Source organism: Eptesicus fuscus, chromosome 9 (assembly GCF_027574615.1).
Source record: "Eptesicus fuscus isolate TK198812 chromosome 9, DD_ASM_mEF_20220401, whole genome shotgun sequence".
Classification (NCBI taxonomy): Eukaryota; Metazoa; Chordata; class Mammalia; order Chiroptera; family Vespertilionidae; genus Eptesicus; species Eptesicus fuscus.
The window spans coordinates 31,927,036-31,950,371 of NC_072481.1; the positions used below are offsets into that span (position 1 = coordinate 31,927,036).

The following is a 23,336-nucleotide window of genomic DNA, read 5'->3' on the forward strand; positions in this document are numbered from 1 at the left end:
GCAAGGGGTCCAAAGTAAGGTCTGAAGAAGCTGGAGCAGCCCAGGTCCTGTGACCTCTCAAAACCAGACAAAATGTCTTTCCAGGACACCAGAGTCAAAAATGCAGGGAACAGAATACAGGCAGTGCAGGCCAGGGATATCTGGGGCAAAGAAAAGGGAAGTCCAGATGAGAGTGGGGATGGGGAACAGAGCCAGGAGATCTCAGAACATCTGAAGCCATATTTTTTAACACACTTCATAAAAACAAAAAAGGAAGAGCTTTGAATTTAGCAAAGCTATCCTGACTCCCCAATAAATGTGCAGGAAAACTAATTTCATGTAAGAATGAGCAACTGAAAGGATTGCAGCCAAACCTCATAATGAAGTTATAAAAAACTGAGAGCCCAGCTGGTGGCTCAGTGGTTGAGCATCAACCTATGAACCAAAATGTCATGGTTCGATTCCTGGTCAGGGCACATGCCCGGGTTTCAGGCTCAATCCCCAGTAGGGGGTATGCAAGAGGCAGCTGAGCCATGATGTTTCTATCTATATCCCTCTCCCCTCCTCTCTAAAAACTAATAAAAACATTTTAAAACAAAACAGAATAAGGTGCAGAATAACATTCCTAATGAATGAAAGCATTCCAGACAGACATGTACACAAAACCAGATAAAAACAATAACAATGTATCAAAATGAGCTAAAGTAAATTAAGGAAATAGTATAAGACTAGAGGCCTGGTGCACGAAATTCGTGCATGGGGGGGGGGAGTGTCCCTTAGCCCAGCCTGCACCCTCTCCAATCTGGGACCCCTAGAGGGATGTCCGACTGCACGTTTAGGCCCGATCCCTAAATGGGCAGTCTGACATCCTTCTCACAATCCAGGACTGCTGGCTCCCAACTGCTCATCTGCCTGCCTTCTTGATTGCCCCTAACCACTTCTGCCTGCTAGCCTGATCACCCCCTAACCACTCCCCTGCCAGCCTGATTGATCCCTAACTGCTCCCCTGCCAGCCTCTTTGCCCCCAACTTCCCTCCTCTGCCGACCTGGTCACCCCTAACTGCCCTCCCCTGCAGGGTTGATCGCCTCCAACTGCCCTCCCTTGCAGGCCTGGTCCCTCTCAACTGCCCTCCCCTGCTGGCCATCTTGTGTGGCCATCTTGTGTCTACATGGGGACAGGATCTTTGACCACATGGGGACAGCCAATTGTGTGTTGGGAGTGATGGTCAATCTGCATATTACTCTTTTATTAGATAGGATAGAGGCCTGGTGCACGGGTGGGGGCCAACTGGTTTGCCCTGGTGCACGGGTGGGGGCCAACTGGTTTGTCCCGGATCAGGGTGGGGGTTCCTTTGGGGTGTGGAGCAGCCTGGATGAAGGGCCTGTGGTGGTTTGCAGGCTGGCCACGCCCCTTGGTGACCCAAGCAGAGGCCCTGGTATCTGGGATTTGTGTATCTTCTACAATTGAAACTTTGTAGCCTGGAGCGGAGCCAAGCCTCCTGCTCGCTCCATGGCCGGCAGCCATTTCTCTTGGGATTGATGTATCTTCTATAATTGAAACTTTGTAGCCTGGAGCAGAGGCCTAGGCCAGCCAGGGCTGCAGAAGCTTTGCTTCCTCCATTGCCGGGGGCAACCCTTGCCTCCTGCTCTTTCCAGCTCCATAGCTGCCGCCATTTCTGTTTGAATTTGTTTACCTTCTATAATTGAAACTTTATAGCCTTGAGTGGAGGCTTAGGCCGGTAAGGGCAGGTGGAAAGCTTAGCTTCCTCTGTTGCCAGGGAAACCCAAGCCTCCCTCCTGCTCTCTGTGGCTGTAGCCATCTTGGTTGGGTTTATTTGCATATTTGCTCCTGATTGGCTGGTAGGTGTGGCTTGTGGGTGTAGCAGAGTTAGGGTCAATTTGCATATTACTCTTTTATTAGGTAGGATATAAAAGAAAAGCACAAATCAGAATTAGCAGAAATTAGGTAGTAAAACTCAGGAAAGATTTGTAAAGAAAAGAAAACTTATTTCACAAATGAAGACTGAACTAGAAGGAATATCATAGTAATAAGGTTTTTGCACAACAGATAATGCCTTAAGGGAATAAAAAATGAAAAGAAGGAAAAGAATTTAATTCCAGAATGAATAAAGAGAAATCAAAGAGAAAATGACAAATATAGAAGATAGGCCAAAAAATTCTAAAGGTATATTGTACATGTCCTTCAAGATTAAAAAAAAATAAATTAAAAAATACTATGATAGCCGAAACCGGTTTGGCTCAGTGGAGAGAGCGTCTGTCTGTGGACTGAAAGGTCCCAGGTTCGATTCCGGTCAAGGGCATGTACCTTGGTTGCGGGCATATCCCCAGTAGGGGGTGTGCCAGAGGCGGCTGATCGATGTTTCTCTCTCATCGATGTTTCTAACTCTCTATCCCTCTTCCTTCCTCTCTGTAAAAAATCAATAAAATATATTTTAAAAAATACTATAATAAATATTTCCTGAAAAAATTAATAAGATTTGTAACTTCTTATAGAAAGAACATACCCCATACCTGGGAACTCAATCCAGAAGATCAACATTGAGACATCCAATATAATCCTATATAATAAAAGGCTAATATGCAAATCGACCAAGTGGTTGCTATGACACGCACTGAGCACCAGGGGGCAGACGCTCAATGCAGGAGCTGCCCCCTGATGGTCAGTGCACTCCCACAGGGAGAGCGCCGCTCAGCCAGAAGCCAGCACTTTTGTCAAAATATTCTAGAGTAAAACAAATCTAAGATAGCCAAGGGAAAAAATATATGAGCTAAGGGTTTTACATCCAGTCAAACTGATTTTTAGGTGTAAAGGCCACAGACAAAATGTTCTCAGCATGGAGGAACACCAGGAATATTCTGATGAGAACTTTCTGAGGCACCTAGAAAGTTCCCGACAACTTTCTGAGGCACCTAGAAACACACTTCCCGACAACCTGACATGGAAGGTGAGACACTGACATAACAGGTGGTGAGCACTAAGTATATATTTACTTTTAGAACTAAGACTAAATGATGGTTTTAAGGGGGAAATATAATTTATAATGGTTGTGTGTACTTAAAATAAAAATATAGTATAACTAACAAAAATGGAAGAAGGGGAGAACATTTATAAGGCCAAATAAGCTTGCTTATTCTTAGTTATAAACCAAGAAGAAAACAATATTGCTTCAAATCAGATGCTAGAGAAGAAGGAAATGAGGAAGTTATTAGGTAAGGTCAATGTTCATAATAGAAAAAAAATCCAATAATTTTCCTCCCAAAATATAGGGGATTAAAGATGTTATATAAAGGAAAAATTAGAAAAAAATATAAACCTTTTTAAATATTAGAAAAAAGGAGAGAGCAAGCAAATAAATCAGATACTGAAAAACTATATAAAAGAGTTAAAACATTCAAATAGCTGTGGCTATGGATTCCTGCTTCATTTTTCCTCTCTCTGTTTGGCTTCCTCTGTAAAAGATCCTATATAATAAAAGCCTAATATGCTAAGTGTACGGTCATCTGGTCATCCATTCAACCAATCAAAGCATAATCTATATAATAAAGAGCCAGGGTCCATAAGGACCAAGGCTCAATCAAACACTGGAAGTCAGTGCTGGGTTGCCATGGTGACCCAGCACTGACTGCAGCCGGTGCTGGTGCAAGGACCCAGCACTGACTGCCGAGGGGGCTGAGGATCAGGCCCAGAGAGAGGCCTGCAGAGAGAGAGGCAGGGTCTGATCCCCAGCCTCCATGGCAGCTGTTGACCAGCCATTGCCTCTCTCCTGGCTTTGCCAGCAGCCGCGTCTCTGTTTCTCTCTGGGCCTCCTCTGGGGCTGCTGATCAGCCCTCTTTGATCAGGCCCAGAGATAGGCCCGGAGACGCTGATTGGCATAGAAAGTGACCAGTCAGAACCAGTTCTGGGTGAAGTGCCAGGAGCCAATGGCTGCCTAGGAGGGGGAGCTTTTGACACTGACTGGCATAGAAATGGACCAGTCAGAACCAAATCTGGGTGAAGTGTGATTTGCCAATGGCTACCTAGGAGGTGGAGCTTTTCACACTGGGCTGGCATAGAAACTGACCAATTAGAACCTAATCTGAGTGAAGTGTGAGGAGCCAGTGGCTGCCTAGGAGGCGGAGCTTTTGATGCTGACTGGCATAGAAACCGAACAATCAGAACCTAATTTGGGTGAACTGCGAAGGCAGAACCTAAGGTGGGTACTGAGGAGGTGTTTTAAGGGCAACAGCTATTTGGTATAAGGTGTAAGAAAGCGGTTCAATTTTTTAATGACAGGTTTGGCAGTATAGTGCATATGGCTGGCTATCAGCCCAGATATAGGGATTATATATTTTTGTCTGCCAAGAGCATCTCCTCCTGCTGAAAAAGGCTCCCCTCCCCCATTTATGCAATTCTAGCCTATATAATCTATACTACTAAAAGGGTAATATGCTAATTAGACTGGGTTGACCGGCCATCTTATGGACGTCTGACTTCCTTCCAGACAAAGCCATGGTGGTGGGGGCCGAGGCAAAGGCAGTTAGGGGCGATCAGGCCAGCAGGGGAGGGCAGTTGGGGGTGAGATCAGGCTGGCAGGGGAGGGCAGTTGGGGGCGAGATCAGGGTGATGAGGCAAGCTGAGGCAGTTAGGGGTGATCAGGCTGGCAGGGGAGGACAATTAGGGGTGACATCAGGCCGGCAGGGGAGGGCCGTTGGGGGCGAGATCAGGCCGGCAGGGGAGGGCAGTTGGGGACAATCAGGTCGGCAGGGGAGGGCACTTGGGAATGAGATCAGGCTGGCCGGGGAGGGCAGTTAGGGGTGATCAGGCAGGCAGAGGTGGTTGGGGTCGAGATCAGGTTGGCAGGGGAGGGCAGTTAGGGGTAATCAGGCAGGCAGGCAGAGGCAGTTAGGGGCAATCAGGCAAGCAGGCAGATGAGCGGTTAGAAGCCAGCAGTCCCAGATTGCAAGAGGGATGTCCGACTGACATCCCATCGGGCCTAAACCGGCGGTTGGACATCCCCCAAGGGGTCCCGATTGGAGAGGATGCAGGCTGGGTTGAGGGGAACCCCACCCACCATGCACAAATTCGTGCACCAGTCCTCTAGTTTCACTTATAAGTGACATGTCATTTCTGCTCACAGTACATTGGCCAAATGGTCACATGGCCATACCTAACTTTAAAGAGGGCCATTAAGTGTAATCCTATTACATGACTAGAGAGCAGAGAGCTGGAAGTACTTGGTGAACGGTATTAATGACTATCACATTTGAAAGGTGGGTAATGGAGCTCAATTAAGATAGGTAGATACAAAGAAAGAACAGTGTGCACTATTGTCCCCCTTTTTACAGTTTAGGAAAGTTATAAACTAAGTGGTTGAGTTACTTGCTTAACTAATCTGCTATTAAGCAGGGAGCTAGAATTCAAATCTGTAGTTGTCTGACTCTAAAGCCTTTACCTCAAGCATGTCAAACTTGCATGCTTGCTTTACCTATTGCCTCCCAGACACTTAAGTATCCATGTGGAAAACCTTTGATCCTGCCCCTTCCTCATATACTTGGAGATGACGCACCAAGTAGTCTCACCTTTATCCATAGACTTCGTTTCACTATCTCTTTATCATAGGCAGAAAGTTAGATCAGACTATGTAAACAACCTAGGCCAGTTAAAAAGGGATAAAAATGCATTTCTGAAGTCTAGATTATATACTTCGCCTTCACTCTGTGGGGTTTCCCTTAAGGATCTCCCTCTCTCTTTCCTTTGAAATCTGATCCCAAGAAAAAGGCAGCAGAGGACAGCCCCAACCCAACAGCCAACCAGAGGTACAGCTAGGAAGGGGGAGGAGCCTGAGCCTTGTTTTCAAATTGCTGAACCTTTAAAAAATTCCCCCAAGGTTTGGAGTTTGGAGAGGGAGGGAGGGAGAGGGGGGAGGAGAGAGAGAGAGAGAGAGAGAGAGAGAGAGAGAGAGAGAGAGAGAAAGAAAAGATTGAGTTTTATCCTGGGGAATATGTGTTCTCCATGCCCCCCTCCAGAAAATATTATCCATGTGTTTTGAGTTTGTTTTTTTTTGCTTGACTCATCAAAATTCTGTTGCACAAGAGATTCTGAATCTGTCCAAGGAGTTCTTTTTTAAAAAATTAAAAATATATTTTTATTGATTTCAGAGAGAAGGGAGAGGGAGAGAGAGATAGAAACATCAATGATGAGAGAGAATCATTGATTGGTTGTCTCCTGAACACACTCTACTGGGGATCGAGCTCGCAACCTGGGCATGTGCTCTGACTGGGAATCGAACACTGACCTCCTAGTTCATAGGTTGATGCTCAATCATTGAGCCACACCAGCTGGGCCAAGGAATTGTCTTTTAAAATAAATGTTTTATTTTGCTGTTGGAAATGGCTAATCACATTTTATCAAGAATCAGTAGCCTTCTCTCTCGGAAAGACTGAATTTGACACTAAACAGGTTACAGATGTGGAGAAAGAAGAGTTATTTGCCACCACCCATCCCTAATATTTATTGGACTATAAGATGCCTATCACTGTAAAATAAGTGAAGGCCACATGTCAGAATGGCTATCATCAACAAATCAACAAACAGCAAGTGCTGGTGAGGATGTTGAGAAAAAGGAATCCTTGTGTACTGCTGATGGGAATGCAGACTGGTGCAGCCACTGTGGAGAACAGTATGGAGTTTCCTCAAAAAACTAAAAATGGACCTCACATTTGACCCAGTAATCCCACTTCTAGGAATATATCCCAATAAATCAGAAACACCAACCAGAACAGATATATGCACCCCTATGTTCATAGCAGCACAATTTACAATAGCTAAGATTTGGAAACAGCCTAAGTGCCCACCAGCAGATGAGTGGATTAATAAACTGTGGTACATCTATACAATGGAATACTACGCTGCTGTAAAAAAGAAGGAACTCTTACCATTTGCAACAGCATGGATAGAACTGGAGAGCATTATGTTAAGCGAAATAAGCCAGTCAGAGAAAGATAAATATCACATGATTTCACTCATTTGTGGAATATAATGAACAACATAAACTGATGAACAAAAATAGAGCCAGAGAAAAAAAATATTTTAGAATATAATAGAAGTAATCCTGTTATTTGAAGATTTTTAATATTTCCTACAACTTTTGTGATATTATACTATGTTAGTACAGTTTTGTAATATATTAACATGTTTTTCTTGAAATATTAATGTTTTTGCATTTAATATATTTAAAATCACTTTTCTTGAAATATTAATGCTTATTGTATGTAAGTGGCTAATTATTTTGTACCTACAATCTGGTATTAGATTTATTTTGTATACTGTAAAAAAATAAAGTAATTAAAAATAAAAAAGACAAACATTTCAAATGTGGTAGAACTACACACACAAAAAAAGTGAAGATTTTGAAATGAAAACTTTAGGAAAATGATGACTTATTAATATTAGAACAATTTGAGAACAAAAAGTAATTCTCACATCCTTATACCTTGTTTGGGCGAGTGGTAGTTTAAAATTCGAGGAGATTTTTCAGGGACTCCCATTATTCATATACTAGAGGCCTGGTGCATGTATTTGTGCACTGGTGGAGTCCTTCGGCCTGGCCTGTGGGGATCGGGCCAAAACCAGCTCTCCGACATTCCCTGAGGAGTCCTGGATTGCAAGAGGGCAGTTCTTGGGTGACGCAACCTGGAATCAAACACCCTCCTCTCTGGTTCCAGGTGCAACACCCAAGAACCGCAGCTGCCAAGTCACCGCAGCTTGGCAGCTCCTGGGTTCAGGGTCTGCCCCCTGGTGGTCAGTGTGCATCATAGCTACCAGTTGGAGTGTCTTCCCCCCTGGTGGTCATTGTGCATCGTAGCTACCGACCAGTCAGCCCATTGCTTAGGCTTATATATATATAGACTAGAGGACCGGTGCATGAAATTTGTACACTGTGGGGGAGGGTGTCCCTCAGCCCTTCTCCAATCTGGGACCCCTCGGGGGATGTCCGACTGGCATCGGACTGGCAGTCGGACATCCCTCTCTCAATCTGGGACTGCTGGCTCCCAACTGCTTGCCTGCCTGCCAGCCTGATCACCCCCTAACCATTCCCCTGCCAGCCCGATCGACACCTAACTGCTCCCCTGCCGGCCCGGTCGCCCCCAACTGCCCTCCCCTGCCGGCCTGGTCGCCCCCAACTTGCCCTCCCCTGCTGGCCTGATAGCCCATTACTACCCTCCCCTGCCGACCATCTTGTAGCAGCCATCTTTGACCACATGGGGGTAGCCATCTTGTGCAAGGGCATGAGGGTCAATTTGCATATTACTTCTTTATTATATAGGACTAGAGGCCCGGTGCATGAAATTCATTCATGGGGGGGGGGTATCCCTCAGCCCAGCCTGCACCCTCTCCAATCCGGGACCCCTACGCCTTTTTCTTCTCTAACCTCTTCATATTTTAAAAAATTAACTGAAATACCACCTGCTCTAGGAAATCCTCTTTGAACAAATCTCTTTACAATCTGTATTAAGTATTTTCATAGTATACCATTCTTTTTCTTTAGCAGCAACTTAGAGTTGATGCAATCTGCTTCTCATTCTTTCCTCTGAATTCTTTCTTTTTTTTAAATAGATTTTATTGATTTTTTACAGAGAGGAAGAGAGAGGGATAGAGAGTTAGAAACATCTATCAGCTGCCTCCTGCACACCCCCTACTGGGGATGTGCCTGAAACCAAGGTACATGCCCTTGACTGGAATCGAACCTGGGACCCTTCAGTCCACAGGCCAACGCTCTATCCACTGAGCCAAACCGGTTTCGGCTGAATTCTTTCTTGTTGCCCTTGTAATAGCGAAGCTTATCCAATTTACATTTGCCCTTCAAGGGCTTATATTTAATTCAGTTTCTAGTTGGCTCCCTGCTTTTTTTTTTAAAGTAATAAATTTGGGTTGTGACAGTAAACTTCACTTGTAATCAAGCCCTATCTGAATATTTCTATAATACCTTTCACTTTAGCATACCAGAGATTGTATTCATTTATAGAAAATAACAATAAATGTTACCTGATCATTTGATCTTCTAGTAATATTTTGTAGCAAGATGTATTATTCTAGTAACTTAACTATTGCAAAACTGAGGCACAAATGTCTGCAACGGGTCTCTAGTATGTCTTATAAAAGACTGACTCCCAGCATGCCACGAGGTACCTTCAGGAAGACGGTACCTTCAGGAAGACTTCGTCTCCCAGCATGCTGTACTTTGTAACTCTGAGTCCCAGCATGCAACGCTCGTCCTTGCTTCCCGAGGCGGTGGAGCCTACAGTTCCCAGCATGCAGCAGCACCGCCCCCAATTTTTGGTGCCTCGCCGGACTTTGCTTCGCAGAGACCTTTTCCATTCCCGAGGGCGAGTTTTGGCGCCCCGGGCCCCTTTGGGACGCGTGTCTGCGGGGGAATTCTGGCCTGCTGGGCGTGTCCAGGCGAATTATCGGAGAAACGGATTGGGCCCCAGGCCGGGCTTCGCTCAGGCACCGTGTGAGGCAGCCCCAACGGGGTCCTCCTGGGGCCTTCCTCCCTTTGAACTAGGGAGGCGGGCGGGCTCGCCGCATTCTGCTCCCCTCAGAGCGGGGGCCACCATGGCCACGGTTGCGAGTTGGCCCCGTGCCGGCGGGTCGCGGGACATCTTGTGGCGCGTGAGTGCTGCGTTCGCTGTGGTGTGCGCTGGACCGCTGCGGGGGCCGCGGGGGCCTTGGCGCTGACCGCGCCTGCGAGTTGGGCGGGGGAGGGACCGGCCCGGGTGTAGCGTGGGGAGCGCGTGGGGACAGGACCCCCTAAAGGGGAGCTTTTTACAGGGCTGGCGGGGGCGACCTGAGTGGAAGCTGGTTCCCGGTGGGAGGAGTGTGCTAGGGAAAGTTGGGTGCAGGGTGTCTGCGTGCGGGATGTCCTGAGTGCCAACTTGTTAGGGGGTGAAAGGGGAGTCCAGAGTGGAAACTGGTCAGAGTGGGAGGGCTGACCTGCGTGGGGATTGGGGCAGGGAATGGGGGAAGAGTGTATGCAGGGGTGGTGTGCCTAGTAGGTGCAAAATAAATAACTTGTTGGTCACTTGGGATTACAAGTTCGAAGAGTTGGAAAGAAGGTGAATGCGTGCACTTGGCAGAGGCTGGGGTGAGACTAGGTCAGTGGTCGGCAAACTGCGGCTCGCGAGCCGCGGTTTGCCGCTCTGTTGACTAATGAGTTTGCCGATCACTGACCTAGACTCTCGATTCCAATAATTACAGGCTGTTGTTGTTCCTTGTGATTAAGCCCCTATTCCGGTGGTCGGCAAACTCATTAGTCAACAGAGCGGCAAACCGCGGCTCGGGAGCCGCAGTTTGCCGACCACTGGAAACAGGACAGGTGTTCCAGGTGTTCCTTGTTAGAGGAATGTGTGCGCTGTGGGACTGAGATGAGCAGATACTTCCTAGCTGAAGTTGAATCAACAATTCTGCATCCATTCTGTGCAGGACAAAAAGATACAATAGCAATATCCCTTTTAGGCTACCCCAACGGTACAGCCATCTACCCTGTATCCCAAGCTAAAAACTTTGAGTCTGGACAAGTCTTCTTACCTATTCGTTACCACCCCTAGTATCAATCACCGATGTCCCGAATAATGTGTTTCACAAATGTGGATACATTTCCCCCCTTTATGCCTCCTTTCCCATTGCCGCTGCCTTCCTTCAGACACTGACTATAACCCTTGGCTTGGGCAGTTGCGTGGACTGCCCCCTGTTTTGGCCTTGGCCCGTCATCATAGCCAGGTTACAAACCCAGGGTGTTTTACCGCCCAAAATATAAATCCGATTGTCATGCTTAAAACCCATCAGTATTCACTTTGCTTTTCTATTCACTTATTCAACAGTAAATCTTGTGCCTCTTACATGGTAGGCACTGGTGATTCAGACTGAATACCATGTGTCAGTTGCCCAATAGGGAGTGCGTATCTAATAATCGTAAAACACCATTACAGTATACAGATGGTTCCCATAAAATATATAGCTTCTGGATGTTGATATATCTATCAATTAAACCTAGACAGACAAGTATTAATTGCTGTAAAATACAGTTTTAAATCTGCCCCCTCCCCTGCACCTGACTCTGGACTAACATAACCACAGTTCACTGATAATACAAGATTCTATAGTGGTATGTAAATTAAGTTATTAATAGTAATAACCATTGAGGTTTATATATACCTGCATGGACTATGATCTGGGTATAAACATTAGTGATTAGCATCCTGTATGAAAAGATAGGATTTGCATAACAAATAGTTTAACTGACTTCATGATTGAGTGATTTTGTTGATTTTGTTATAGGTTTTGGGATGGAGGATAATTACAAGTATTGTGTGGTCAGTGCTGCTTCTACCCATCTGTACCACAGTATTTATAATCTTCAGCAGCATTGACCTATTGCATCCTATACAGTGGCTGTCTGGTAAGTGATACTCAATTTGGGGAAAACAAATGTACAGGACCTACTTTTCAACATAAAAATTGTATTATGTTTCAAATTTGTTTTTAATTACTGCTTCCTTGGCAAAATATTCACTTTGCGGTAATCTTAAGGCATTCCTTTCTAACTTACACCTTTTCATTACCTATAATAATAAAAGTGTAATATGCTAATTAGACCATACGTCCTTCCAGATGTAGCAGGGGCTGCGAGGGAAGCCCAGGTCTCGGGTGCCAGAGGGAAGCAGGTGCCGGCAGCTGGGGGAAGGAAGGCCTACTCTTGAACAAATTTAGTGCATCAGGCCTCTAGTATAATAATAAGATTAGTAAAACTGTCAGAGACTTTATTATTACAACTTAATATTTATCTATTTGTTTGTCTCTTTTTGACAGCTTTATTGAGATTGTCTTTTAAAGGAGAACTGTTCCTTTTATCTATTTAAATATTGTGGATAGAAATATGAGATAGCTCTTAAAAAAACCTGTCTAAAATTAAGAATACTCTATTTCTGTATTGTGGCTAATAAGGAAGAAAGATGAAAAGAGAGAAAAGGAGGAAAGAGTTAAAAACTAAAGAACATAGAGTTAAATGTGAGGATTGATGAGGAGCTATCAGTTATCACTGTCAACTGTGTGCCAGGCATTGTGCTAAGCACCTTAAGTAGATTGCCTCTTATTCTTCCTACAACCCTGTGTAATAAAGAGGTATTAACCCTACTATACAGATGAGGAAACTGAGACCCAGGCTAAAGTCTTCAGAGATACAGCTGGTGAGTAACTGAAGTAGGATTTGAACATTGGTCTCTGACTTCAGAACCAGTGTTTTTACTATGCACTAGAATTTATTTATTTAATTCTATACTAGAATTAAAAAAATAATAATAAAAAGAGAGAAATGTTGCCAGCTTAGGTTTTGAAGTCTTTAAAGCCTTGCCTAAGGCTAAGAAGCACAAATATTCTTGAAATACTTTTTATATCCTCTTCAACAACAATAACAATTTCTTTTGCTTTGGAAAGTGGGAAGTGTGTTGTTAAACTAATTTTTCAGAAGAAAATGTCAGTTGTCAAGGAGTGCAAAGCTTTACTTTGTGGCCTTTGGAGATGTTGCTGCTAAAGAATTAAAGTCATGTTAATTTTTTTGTTGAGACATATCAATCACTTGTATGGATTCCATAGGTCAGATGAAATGAAGCCATAAACCATTGCAGGATGGCAAGTACTTCTCTCTCCACTTTGCCAGAATCTGTATTACTCATTGATCTTTTGATCTTGGCTGTCTAGTCACAATCTTAGGATATTCAGTCTTGTAATCTAGAGCCATTATCAATTCAGAATTGGAACTTAGGATAAAAACTTTTTTCCATTTCTTGGCCAAGTATTCTTTAATCCGAGTAGCACTTTCTCCAATCTCATAAATTGGATTTGATTTATGCCATTTTCCCCCATCAATTGTTACTTGTTCTGCTCAACTTTTGCTTCACAAAGTCTTTCAAGAAAAGTTGTACTCTTTCCTTACTTACTTCCAATAACATGGATCAATTCTTTCTTTTAGCAGTACAATATTTGTGTTTAATTGTGGATGCTTAATAAATATTTTTTTATTTTAGTCAATGAATTATACTTTTAAAAATAATTGCTTTTATAATTGTGTTCAGCAAACATATGTCCTTGCTATTTTTATTTCTTTTGTTCATGTTTTTAGGCATAATACATGCATATTTTAAAGTTTGCCATATTTTTGAAATGGATTATTAATGAGCTACTCTACAATGTGAATGTATTAGTATTTCTCAGGGACATCCTCATTGCTTTTGTTTCCAGCTAATTTAGATGATTTATGGATTATGCTATTTCCAGAAATGTTACTTTTTAAGCTATAGGGCTAATTGCATTTTGTAGGAAGAAATCTGAAAAATATTTACATTAAAAAAAACCCAACTTGGTTGTTATATTACTAAATGTGACACTTCTCTGTTTTACATGATGAAATATATTTGCATATAGTAGTATGTTGTTTGATGTTAACATCTGGGTCATCTAAAAGAAATTTTAATATAACTAGGGGCCCAGTGCACGAACTCGTGCACCTTGAAAGGAACTGTGGGCTGCGAGGCTGTTGTGGGCACAGGGGCGGGTCTTGCCCATCCTCTGTGCTCCCAGCCTGGCCCCTCCTGCCGTGGCCCCAGTCTCCTGTCTGCCAGCAGCCCCGCTCCTGCCACCACCGCTGCACTCGCTGATGGTGCGGAGCGATTGGGGCCAGTGCCAGCAGTGGGTGCAATTGGGGCCGGCACCGTCAGCGGGTGTTAGCGGCGGCTGCTGCCTCAATCACCCCTCAGGAGCAGGGGGAGGTGGAGAAGTCTTCAGGGGTGATCAGGGCCGGCAGCCGCTGCTTGCACCCACTGACGGCGCTGAGCTATCGAGGCCAGCACCCTCGGGTGCCAGCGGCAGCTCCGGCGCCAACAGTGGGTGCGAGTGCCGGGTGGGACCGCGACACATGGGAGCAAAGACTTCAGTAACCACCAGAGGCTCACCCCAATGACAGCGATCGGCGCCCCACCTTGGTCTGGTGACCCTGCTCACCTGCTCCACCATCTCTCCATAGCCAACGCCCACCATGTTCCCCTCTCTGCCACCTGCTGCTGATGCCCACCATGTTCCACACACGCCCCCTGGTGGTCAGCGCATGTCATAGCAACCCGTTGTTCAGTTGTTCCACTGTTCGGTCTATTTCCATATTAGCCTTTTATTATATAGGATTTTAAAGGACCCAGAGCTTGGTCCAAATAACTCACATTGTAGTTGTTGAGTGGATATCCTATAGGTCCTGTCAGCAGTGTATGAGGACATTCTTAAAGAAAGGATAACTTTAAAATTAAAATTAGACTTGTGATTCAAGCCCCTTTTCTGTTGCAGTATACTGAATATAACTACATGACTGATCTTAACTAATTTCTCTCTCTTGTGTTTTAGATTCTTTCAATGATCTATATAGTTCCTATGTAATCTTTTACTTCCTGCTGCTATCGGTGGTAATAATAATAATAAGTATTTTCAATGTGGAGTTCTACTCAGGTGAGTTTCAAAAGTTAATTATCTTAAAAATGTCTGAATTTTATTAAGGGCACACTCAATGCATTTTGTATATGAGAATGTATAATAGGGGCTGTGTTTTATGTTAAAGTTTTACAAATGTATGCAGAATCATGCTTTGAATGCCTTATCTTAAAATTTGAGTGCTAATTTCTCTTCTAAAAGAAGTATTTTGACCTCTACAGACAAATATTATATGATTCCACTTAGGAGATACCTAAAGTAATCTAATTCATAGAGACAGAAAGTAGAATGGTGGTTGCCCGGGGCTTTGGGGAGGAGGGTTTGGGAATTGTTTAATGGGGACAGAGGTTGGGCTGGGGAAATGGGAAAGTCTGGAGATGGATGATGGTGATATTTGCACAACAATGTGAATGTACTTATGCCACAGAACTGTATACTTAAAAATGGTCAAAACAATAAACTTTAAGATCATTTTACTACAATAAAAAATTTAGTTCTTTTAATGGTTCATAGCTGATGTTCAAGTTGTGATTTAGCGTATCTACTACAATAATAAAAGAGTAATATGCTAATTAGACCAGACGTCCTTCTAGACGAAGTTGGGGCTGCGAGGGAAGCCCGGGTCCTGTGTGCTGGAGGGAAGCCAGTGCCAGCAACCAGGGGAAGGAAGGCCTACTCTTGCACGAATTTCGTGCATCAGGCTCTAGTGTATTATAAGAGTAATGTATTATAAAAATAACCAGAGGCCTGGTGCACGAAATTCATGCACTCGCGGTGGGGGGGGTCCCCTCAGCCTAGCCTGCACCCTCTCACAGTCCGGGAGCCCTTGGTGGATGTCCACCTGACAGCTTAGGCCCACTCCCCTCACGGACAGGGAGTGGGCCTAAGCCGTCAGTCGCACATCCTTAGCTCTGCCACAGAGGCGGGAGAGACTCCTGCAACTACTGCTGTGCTCATCATCTGTGAGCTTCTGGCAGAGCAGCACTCCCCCTGTGGTAGCACACTGACCACCAGGTGGCAGCTCCTGCGTTGAGCATCTGCCCCCTGGAGATCAGTGCATGTCATAGCGACTGGTTGTTCCGCCATTCGGTCGATTTGCATATTAGCCTTTTATGATATAGGACTAGAGGCCTGGTGCACAAATTCGTGCACCAGTGGGGTCCCTCAGCCTGGCCTGCGGGATCAGGCTGAAACTGGCTCTCCAACATCTCCTGAGGGGTCCTGGATTGCGAGAGGGCGCAGGCCAGGCCAAGGGACCCCACCAATGCATGATCAGGGCTGGGGAGGGACGCAGGAAATTGGCCAGCCAGGGAGGGACCGCAGGAGGGCTCCAGGGCGTGTCCAGCCTGTCTCTCTCAGTCCCGATCGGCTGGACCTCAGCAGCAAGCTAACCTATTGGTCAGAGTGTCTGCTCTCTGGTGGTCAGTGCACATCATAGTGAGAGGTTGAGCGGCCTTAATATATCATTAGTATATTACGCTTTGATTGGTTGAACTGACAACCAGACGACCGGGCACTTAGCATATTAGGCTTTTATTATATAGGATATTTTTATAGGGTAGGAGATTAGGACAGTGATTTCTTAGATATTTCTCAAATATAAAAGTATAATTCCAAGATTTTCCCCAAAACTTAAAAATATTATGTTTTGTACTGGGATAATCACCTGTTAAATCCCAGAGCACTTTTTTCCCCTCAGTTTCTCATCTCTCTTGCCTTTTAGATTCCTTAAGTCTCTCCTTAAGATACAATTAGAAGCTTTTTCTGACACTGCTTGTTTTGACTATAATGTCCTCTTTTTAGCTCTTCTGTGGTTTCTTGTTAGATACGGTATAAAATTTCAAATCCTACTTTGGATGTTACAATACATACCCTTTTCCTTTGCTTTCCTAATCCCTCACTAGATGACGGATGTTTTTTCTGTTCAAACCATGTTCAGGACTCCTTGGCTTATAGCATGTGTTCTTTCACACGGCCCTTTGTAGGCATGTATCATGGAGAGGAAGAGGTGATAGCAACCTTTTGCCCAAGGGTAAAGCACCTAAGCCCTTTCCCTTCATACTTAGTTTTTCATCTCTGTGCAACCTCTTCACTTAGTGTATATTGAAAGCAGAATGCCTACATATATAGGTTAGGGAACTCTGTAATTGTTGTTTCAATGGCCAGCATCCCTCACCTCATACCCACACTCACCTCCCCAAGCTCACTTCCAGAAAACTTCGGATTATCAAAAAGGTATTAGAGCCTGGCCCGTGTGGTTCAGCGATTGAACATGGACCTATGAACTCGGAGGTTGTGGTTCAATTCTGGTCAGGGCACATGACTGCGTTGTGGCTCGATCCCCAGTGGGGGGTAGTGAGGGTGGTGAAGGGGGCAGCTGATCGATGATTCTGTCTTATCATTGATGTTTCTGTCTCTTCCTCTCCCTCTCTCTGAACTCAATAAAAAAAAATTTTTTTTTTAAATGGGTATTAGAAATTCCCATATAAACATTTACTTTTGTATTCAGTGTTGTCAATACTTACCTGGTTTGTGGTTTATTTTTCACAGATGGACTTTATATTGCTAATTTTCAAAATGCAAATATAACTTGCTAGAGGGCAAGCACTATCTTTAAAAAATATATATTTTTTATGACAGGACTAAGTTCCAGTGTAGGCACTATTGAGCTATTAGGAAATTTTAAAAAGAAAGGAAAATGTTACTTACACTATCTTTATATTCCATCTTTCTAGGTTCTTTGGTTTTTCTTTTTTTGTGTGCATCCCATTGTATTCAATATTTTCTCAAATTATTTTAACTTACAGACTTTTTAACTAGGACTTTTTCTGTACTCATATACTGCAGATTATAAAGCCACATTAATGTGTTCTGTTCGCAGTTGTGCCTTCCATTCCCTGCTCCAGACTGGAACTGATAGGGAAAATCATTCATCCTCAGCAGCTCATGCACTCATGTATTCATGCTGCAATGGGAATGATGGTGGCTTGGTGTGCTGCAGTGATAACCAAGGGCCGATACAGTTTTCTTGTGGTTCCCTGCACTGGTACTGAAAGGTAATATTAGATATTTTTTTCTAAGGAATCGCATTTAGTTACTAAGCCAAATATGACTTGTATAGTTTAATAGTTTATGGATATTGTTTGCTTTCTAGATTTCTGTAAAAGGTGCTTTTTTACATACATCAAATGTTTTATGTTTTGAATTCAACAGTTGTTTAGAAATATTTATTCTATGCACGGTGCTATATTAGATGCTGTTGGATTTGTAAGAGTGATTTGCACATGGACTAGAGACTCTTTGAGAGTTGAGGACAATAGGGGATTTAACCCATGGACACCAATGGATGTAATAGAGAAATAGGAATGTGTGAGAAATAGGTTGTACTAGGAAGAAAGTGAGATAGATGTGCAGATAAAACCTGAGCGGAGTTCAGGAAGCAGGGAGATGGCATAGCTTCTTAGAGGAGGTGGCAATTTTTTTCTTTTGAATTTGTTTTTATTGAAACATTGGAGATGGGTTGGGACGGGAAATACCCCGCTAGGAAAATGTCCATTCTAATCTTCCTGGTATAGTGTTTAGAATTTTTTCTTGGAACTGCTGCTCTTCCTGCCAGCAGCTTCAGCTCCACTGCAGACTGGCTGGTCCTTGGATAGAACGTCCTCTTTTTCTTGGACACACTCCTGTTACCCGCCTCTTGAGGGTCACTAGCTGCTTCCTCTTTGGGGAAAGATTGCTTCCTTTTGGGAAGACTTCCATTGCTAGCTGTTTCTTCAGGATCACTGCTCACCAGCTCCTCCTTGGAAAAAGATTTCTTTTTCTTGGGTTTGGAGAAAGCGGAGACAGATGGGTCCTCCATTTCATTGTCCTGAGGAGCCAAGGAGGTGGCATTGACATGGGAGTTGGAAGAAGGGTAGTATGGAAAAAATGAAGAAAAAATTTTAAAATAATTTTACCTATACCCTCTAATAAAATGCTTTCACTGTAATTTATACAGTTCTTGAACACAAAATATTGATAAAAATTGCAAGTTGATATTGTGACTTTAAAAATCAGAAAAGATTAACTGAAGTAATCTTAGTAGTAAATTTCATATTCTTCACTGACTTTAAAACAATGTTCATGAGTACTACCGAATACTTGATTTCCTTTTGTGCCCCAGCTACCATCATATAAGGTATTAGATTTTTTTCTAATGGTGATACATTTTCTTTAATGAAAAGGGTCCCTATGAGGGATTGCCCAGTTTAACGAGACAACACAGAGAGAAGCCAGAGTTGTGGCATCTGGGTGTATATAGTTTGTTTATAGTTTCTCTTAGTCCAGGTGCAGTTTTCCAGTTTGTAAGTAGCATTGCTTACTATCTCAGGACACATTCTTACCCTTATCAGATTTCTAGGGGATAGATCTAGACAGTTAACTAAAGGGGTTTTGTTAATCTTTTGCCCACTCTTACCTAAAACAAACCATTTTTTTAGAATTTGGGGCATTTCTTAAGTGATTAAGTCAGAACTTTGCTTTCAATAAATATTGAGCCTAAAACAGTGATATGTGTCCATGACTATTGAATTAATAATGCAACTTTTTCCCTTCAGCTTAGATGGCCCTGCTGCACAAACCTGCTTAAATGAATACCACCTTTTTTTCCTACTGGCTGGAGCATTTATGGGCTATTGCTATAGCCTCTTGTATTTTATTAACAACATGAACTATCTTCCATTTCCCATCATACAGGTAAACTATCATTTAAGCTTTACCTTATGTCAGAATTTGGCACAGTTAAAATTGCATTGGTGTATGTGTATATAATTGGCTTCACCTGATTAATTCAAGATTTGATCAGCAAAACTTAGGACTTAAAACTTAGATCTTCACAATGCCATTTGGAGAGGAGAGATTTGTTTTCATGAGACTTTAGCATATGTTTGAGAGCTGTAGCCACCTTTCCTGCTGCCACTCTCAAAATTCCGCTTTGCTCCACTCTTTCCCTCCCTGCTAGGTAGTGGCAGTTGCTGTGACCTAGTAGGGCTGGGGGAGGATGAGGATGACATTCATGCAAAATACCTCTGTGCAACTGCCAGCTTCTTTTTGAACCTAAGAACTTCATGAGCTTGAGGATGTGCAAGTAAGTATAGAATATGTCAGTTACTGTCTCAAATTCTTTTCACAATAAGGCATGGTGTATATAACTAAAACAGTTTTGATTGATTGGAGTGGGACAGTTTAAACTATCTTTCAGCTAGGTTTTTAAAAGTTTACTAATTGGGTAGGAGCTGTCTCTGGAACTCAGAACCACCTCCTCTGGCAGGTGAGAGAGCGATCTCTTGCAATTTCTCACTGTGGCATCAACGCTCTTCCCAGCCTGTTCCTATGATTTCCTGATTGTGCTGTTATTTGATTCATTCCCACTCTCTGGCAGGCTGAGGCCTGGGCTTTGGAGCAAACGTATTAGAACCAGCCTCTTCCCGCTAGAACCCAGTCAGTTGAGGAGAGGGGATATGTAAACAAATAATGTGTCTTCAGCATATAAAGTAGGAGAGTGTGGCTGATTATGGTACTCTTGGTTTAACTAAACACTTTATTTTACTTTTTTATTTTTATTGATTTCAGAGAGAAAGGGAGAGGGAAAGATAGAAACATCAGTGATGAGAGGGAATCATTGATCGGCTGCCTCCTGCATGCCCCCTATTGGGGATGGAACCTGCAACCCAGGCATGTGCCCTGACCAGGAATCGAACCCGGGACCCTTCAGTCAATAGGCCGATGCTCAACCACTGAGTCAAACCAGCTAGGGCTTAACTAAACTTTTAACATGCCTGTTGCATCCATGAGAACAATCTGATGAAAATACACATACATCAAGGAAATAGTACTCAGAGAAAAGTATCTGGCCCTTACCTCCCAGCAGTCTGTGAGTGTATGAAGAAAAAGTCCTGTTTAGAAATTCTTCACCTGATAAAGGTGAATTAAAAGTAGAGTGTCAGTTTTCCCACTTCAGGGTTTCACAAGGAGAAAAACTCTAAAATTTTGTACAGAAATATCCCTGGTAAATTATCTTTGATCCAAACATAATTAAGAGCATAGAGCAGGCGTCCTCAAACTATGGCCCGTGGGCCACTTGCGGGTGTTTTTGCCATTTTGTTTTTTTACTTCAAAATAAGATATGTGCAGTGTGCATAGGAATTTGTTCATAGTTTTTTTTAAACTATAGTCCGGCCCTCCAATGGTCTGAGGGACAGTGAACTGGCCCCCTGTTTAAAAAGTTTGAGGACCCCTGGCATAGAGAGTGAAGAAAAGAAAGTGTTAGAGACAAATGAGAGACCCCAAAATTCGTGCTCCTATATGGGCCTTCGTTGAAAGTGACCATTTAACATCACAGATGTGCAATGGTGTGAACATAGGAGCAGTGTAGTAATTGACAGTGTTAATAAATCATTGTTTCTACCAGATAACGTCACGTTTGTAAAATTTGACTACTAACATTTTTTATAATTTCTTTTGATAAAATTTTAGATTTATTCAGAAGTTTTTTCGCTGATAATATTCAGCTTTGGCTTCAGGTTCAACTTTGTCAGGATGTTGATTTTTAACATTTGGTCATTCAGTATTTGGCCAAAATTTGGGGGTGTCTCTTGTAACCATGAGTGTACAGTGGTGTTTGGTCTGCCCAGTTGAGTATTGTTTTCCAGAAGGGGGATGGTTGGTGCAAGGGTTTTTCTGGGTGGAATAAGGGAAGTAGGATTTTGGTAAGGGTAGTTGTGCTTGGGACTATAATTTTTCACCTATCAAGTTTGCAACTATCTTTATTTGCCTAGCTAGGTAGATTGGCCTCCTCAGAAGACTGGGGGTGGGGGGCGGGGAGGACACCATAGTTAAGCGTTCTTTCATTAGTCCCAAGAGCGTGGCACACAGTGTATGACCTTCCCTTATGCTGTTTTAAGTTGCTAAGGCAAACAGGATTGTCAGGACATTGTGTGCTCAGTATGAGAAATCAGGCCCAGTCCGAACCTCTGAAAGTGATGTGATGGTTATAGCCACTTAGTTTTTTTAGTAACAGCTAAGCTGACCAGAGATTATTAAGGTCTTTTTGTTGTTGTTGCTAATCCTCACCTGAGAATACTTTTCCATTGATTTTTAGGGAGAGTGGAAGAGAGAGGGAAAGATAGAGAGAAACATCGATGTGAGAGAACACATTGATTGGTTGCCTCTTTTATGAGCTCAAACCAGGGCCTGGGCTGGGAAGGAGCCTGCAACCAAGGTACGTGCCCTTGATCAGAATCAAACCCAGGACCCTTTGTTCTGCAGGCCAATGCTCTATCCACTGAGCCAAACCAACTAGGACAACATTTTTTTGTTTTTGTTTTGTTAATCCATACTCGAGGATATTTTTTCATTGATTTTTTTAGAGAGAGTGGAAGGGAGGGGGAGAGACAGAAACATCGATGTGAGAGAGACACATTGATTGGTTGCCTCCTGCATGCACACTGACCAGGGCCAGGGAACCTGCAACCAAAGTACATGCCCTTGGACCGGAATCGAACCTGGGACCCTTCAGTCCGAGGGCCAATGCTCTATCCACTGAGCCAAACCAGCCAGGGCAACTTTTTTTTTTTTAATGTATCTTTATTGATTTCAGAGAGGAAGGGAAAGGGAGAGAGAGAGAGAAACATCAGTGATGAGAAAGAATTCACTGATTGTCTGCCTTCTATACACCCCCTACCTGAGATCGAGCCCACAACCTGGGCATATGCCCTGACCAGGAATCAAACCAGTGACCTCTTGGTTCCTGAGTCAACATTCAACCGCTGAGTCACACCCGGCTGGGCGGGCAACATTTTTTTTTTATACAAGCAATAACAAACACTATTATTGTTATTATTATTAAAATCATCATCCTTATTTTGGGTGTTGCCTGTCCGCCAACTTCGCAAGAATATTGTATCATTTTTATTATAGTACTTAAATAATAAAAATGTCATTAAATAATAAAAATGTCATTTTTATTATTTCAGTACTATAGATAAAGTGAAAGTTTCCTTTGACCTCTGTGACCAGTTTCCATCTTTGCCTCAGAAGTAGTGACTGGTTTAAGATATATATTTTTCCATACCCTATTTATCTATAACATATTTTGTGGGCTGGAGTTTTCATACATAGTTTATATTGTACATATTATTCAGTAACTCCTTTTATCATGTATAATAGAAAAAATTAGATCTTTTTTAAAAATCTAATTTTAACCAATTTGCATTAGCTCATTAGATTTTTTTTCTTTAAATTTTCCTACACTATTTTTTTTTAAAAATATATTTTATTGATTTTTTACAGAGAGGAAGAGAGAGGGATAGAGAGCTAGAAACATCGATCAGCTGCCTCTTGCACACCCCCCACTGGGGATGTGCCCGCAACCAAGGTACATGCCCTTGACCGGAATCGAACCCGGGACCCTTGAGTCCGCAGGCCGACGCTCTATCCACTGAGCCAAACCGGTCTCGGCCCTACACTATTAAAAACAGTTGCATTTATGATAGACAGATAAGGAAAAGTTGAACATTAGCGTGGAATAGAGGACAAAGAAATGGATGCACATCAAGACCGAGCTTGGCAAGTTCTAGGCCAACAAGACTGAAAGTATTAAATGAGATTGATAGAGCCTGGCACATAGTAAATATTCAGTAAAGGGTAGCTGATAGCCAAACCACAGAAGAAACCCAATAGGGAATTGAAAAACACTTCAATTTGGGAGGAAGAAGAATGTATATTAGCTATTCTCAGCATGTCTACTAAAATGTTGACCTGCTTCCCTGGCCTCTTAGTACCCGGTGAG

The 23,336-nt window shown here is 43.1% G+C and overlaps 1 protein-coding gene across 2 annotated transcripts in view; it reads left to right on the plus strand.

Moving 5' to 3' along the window:
- Nucleotides 1–9,491: 9,491 nt before the first annotated feature.
- Nucleotides 9,492–23,336, plus strand: part of NDC1 (NDC1 transmembrane nucleoporin) — a 54,750-nt gene continuing 40,905 nt past the window's right edge. For both annotated transcript variants that reach the window (XM_008139285.3, XM_054720526.1), the window contains exons 1-5: nt 9,492–9,652; nt 11,318–11,438; nt 14,426–14,527; nt 17,391–17,565; nt 19,105–19,243. In XM_008139285.3, the coding sequence (XP_008137507.1) occupies nt 9,596–9,652; nt 11,318–11,438; nt 14,426–14,527; nt 17,391–17,565; nt 19,105–19,243 (594 nt within the window). In that variant the 5' untranslated portion in view covers nt 9,492–9,595. The remainder of the gene's footprint in view (nt 9,653–11,317; nt 11,439–14,425; nt 14,528–17,390; nt 17,566–19,104; nt 19,244–23,336) is intronic.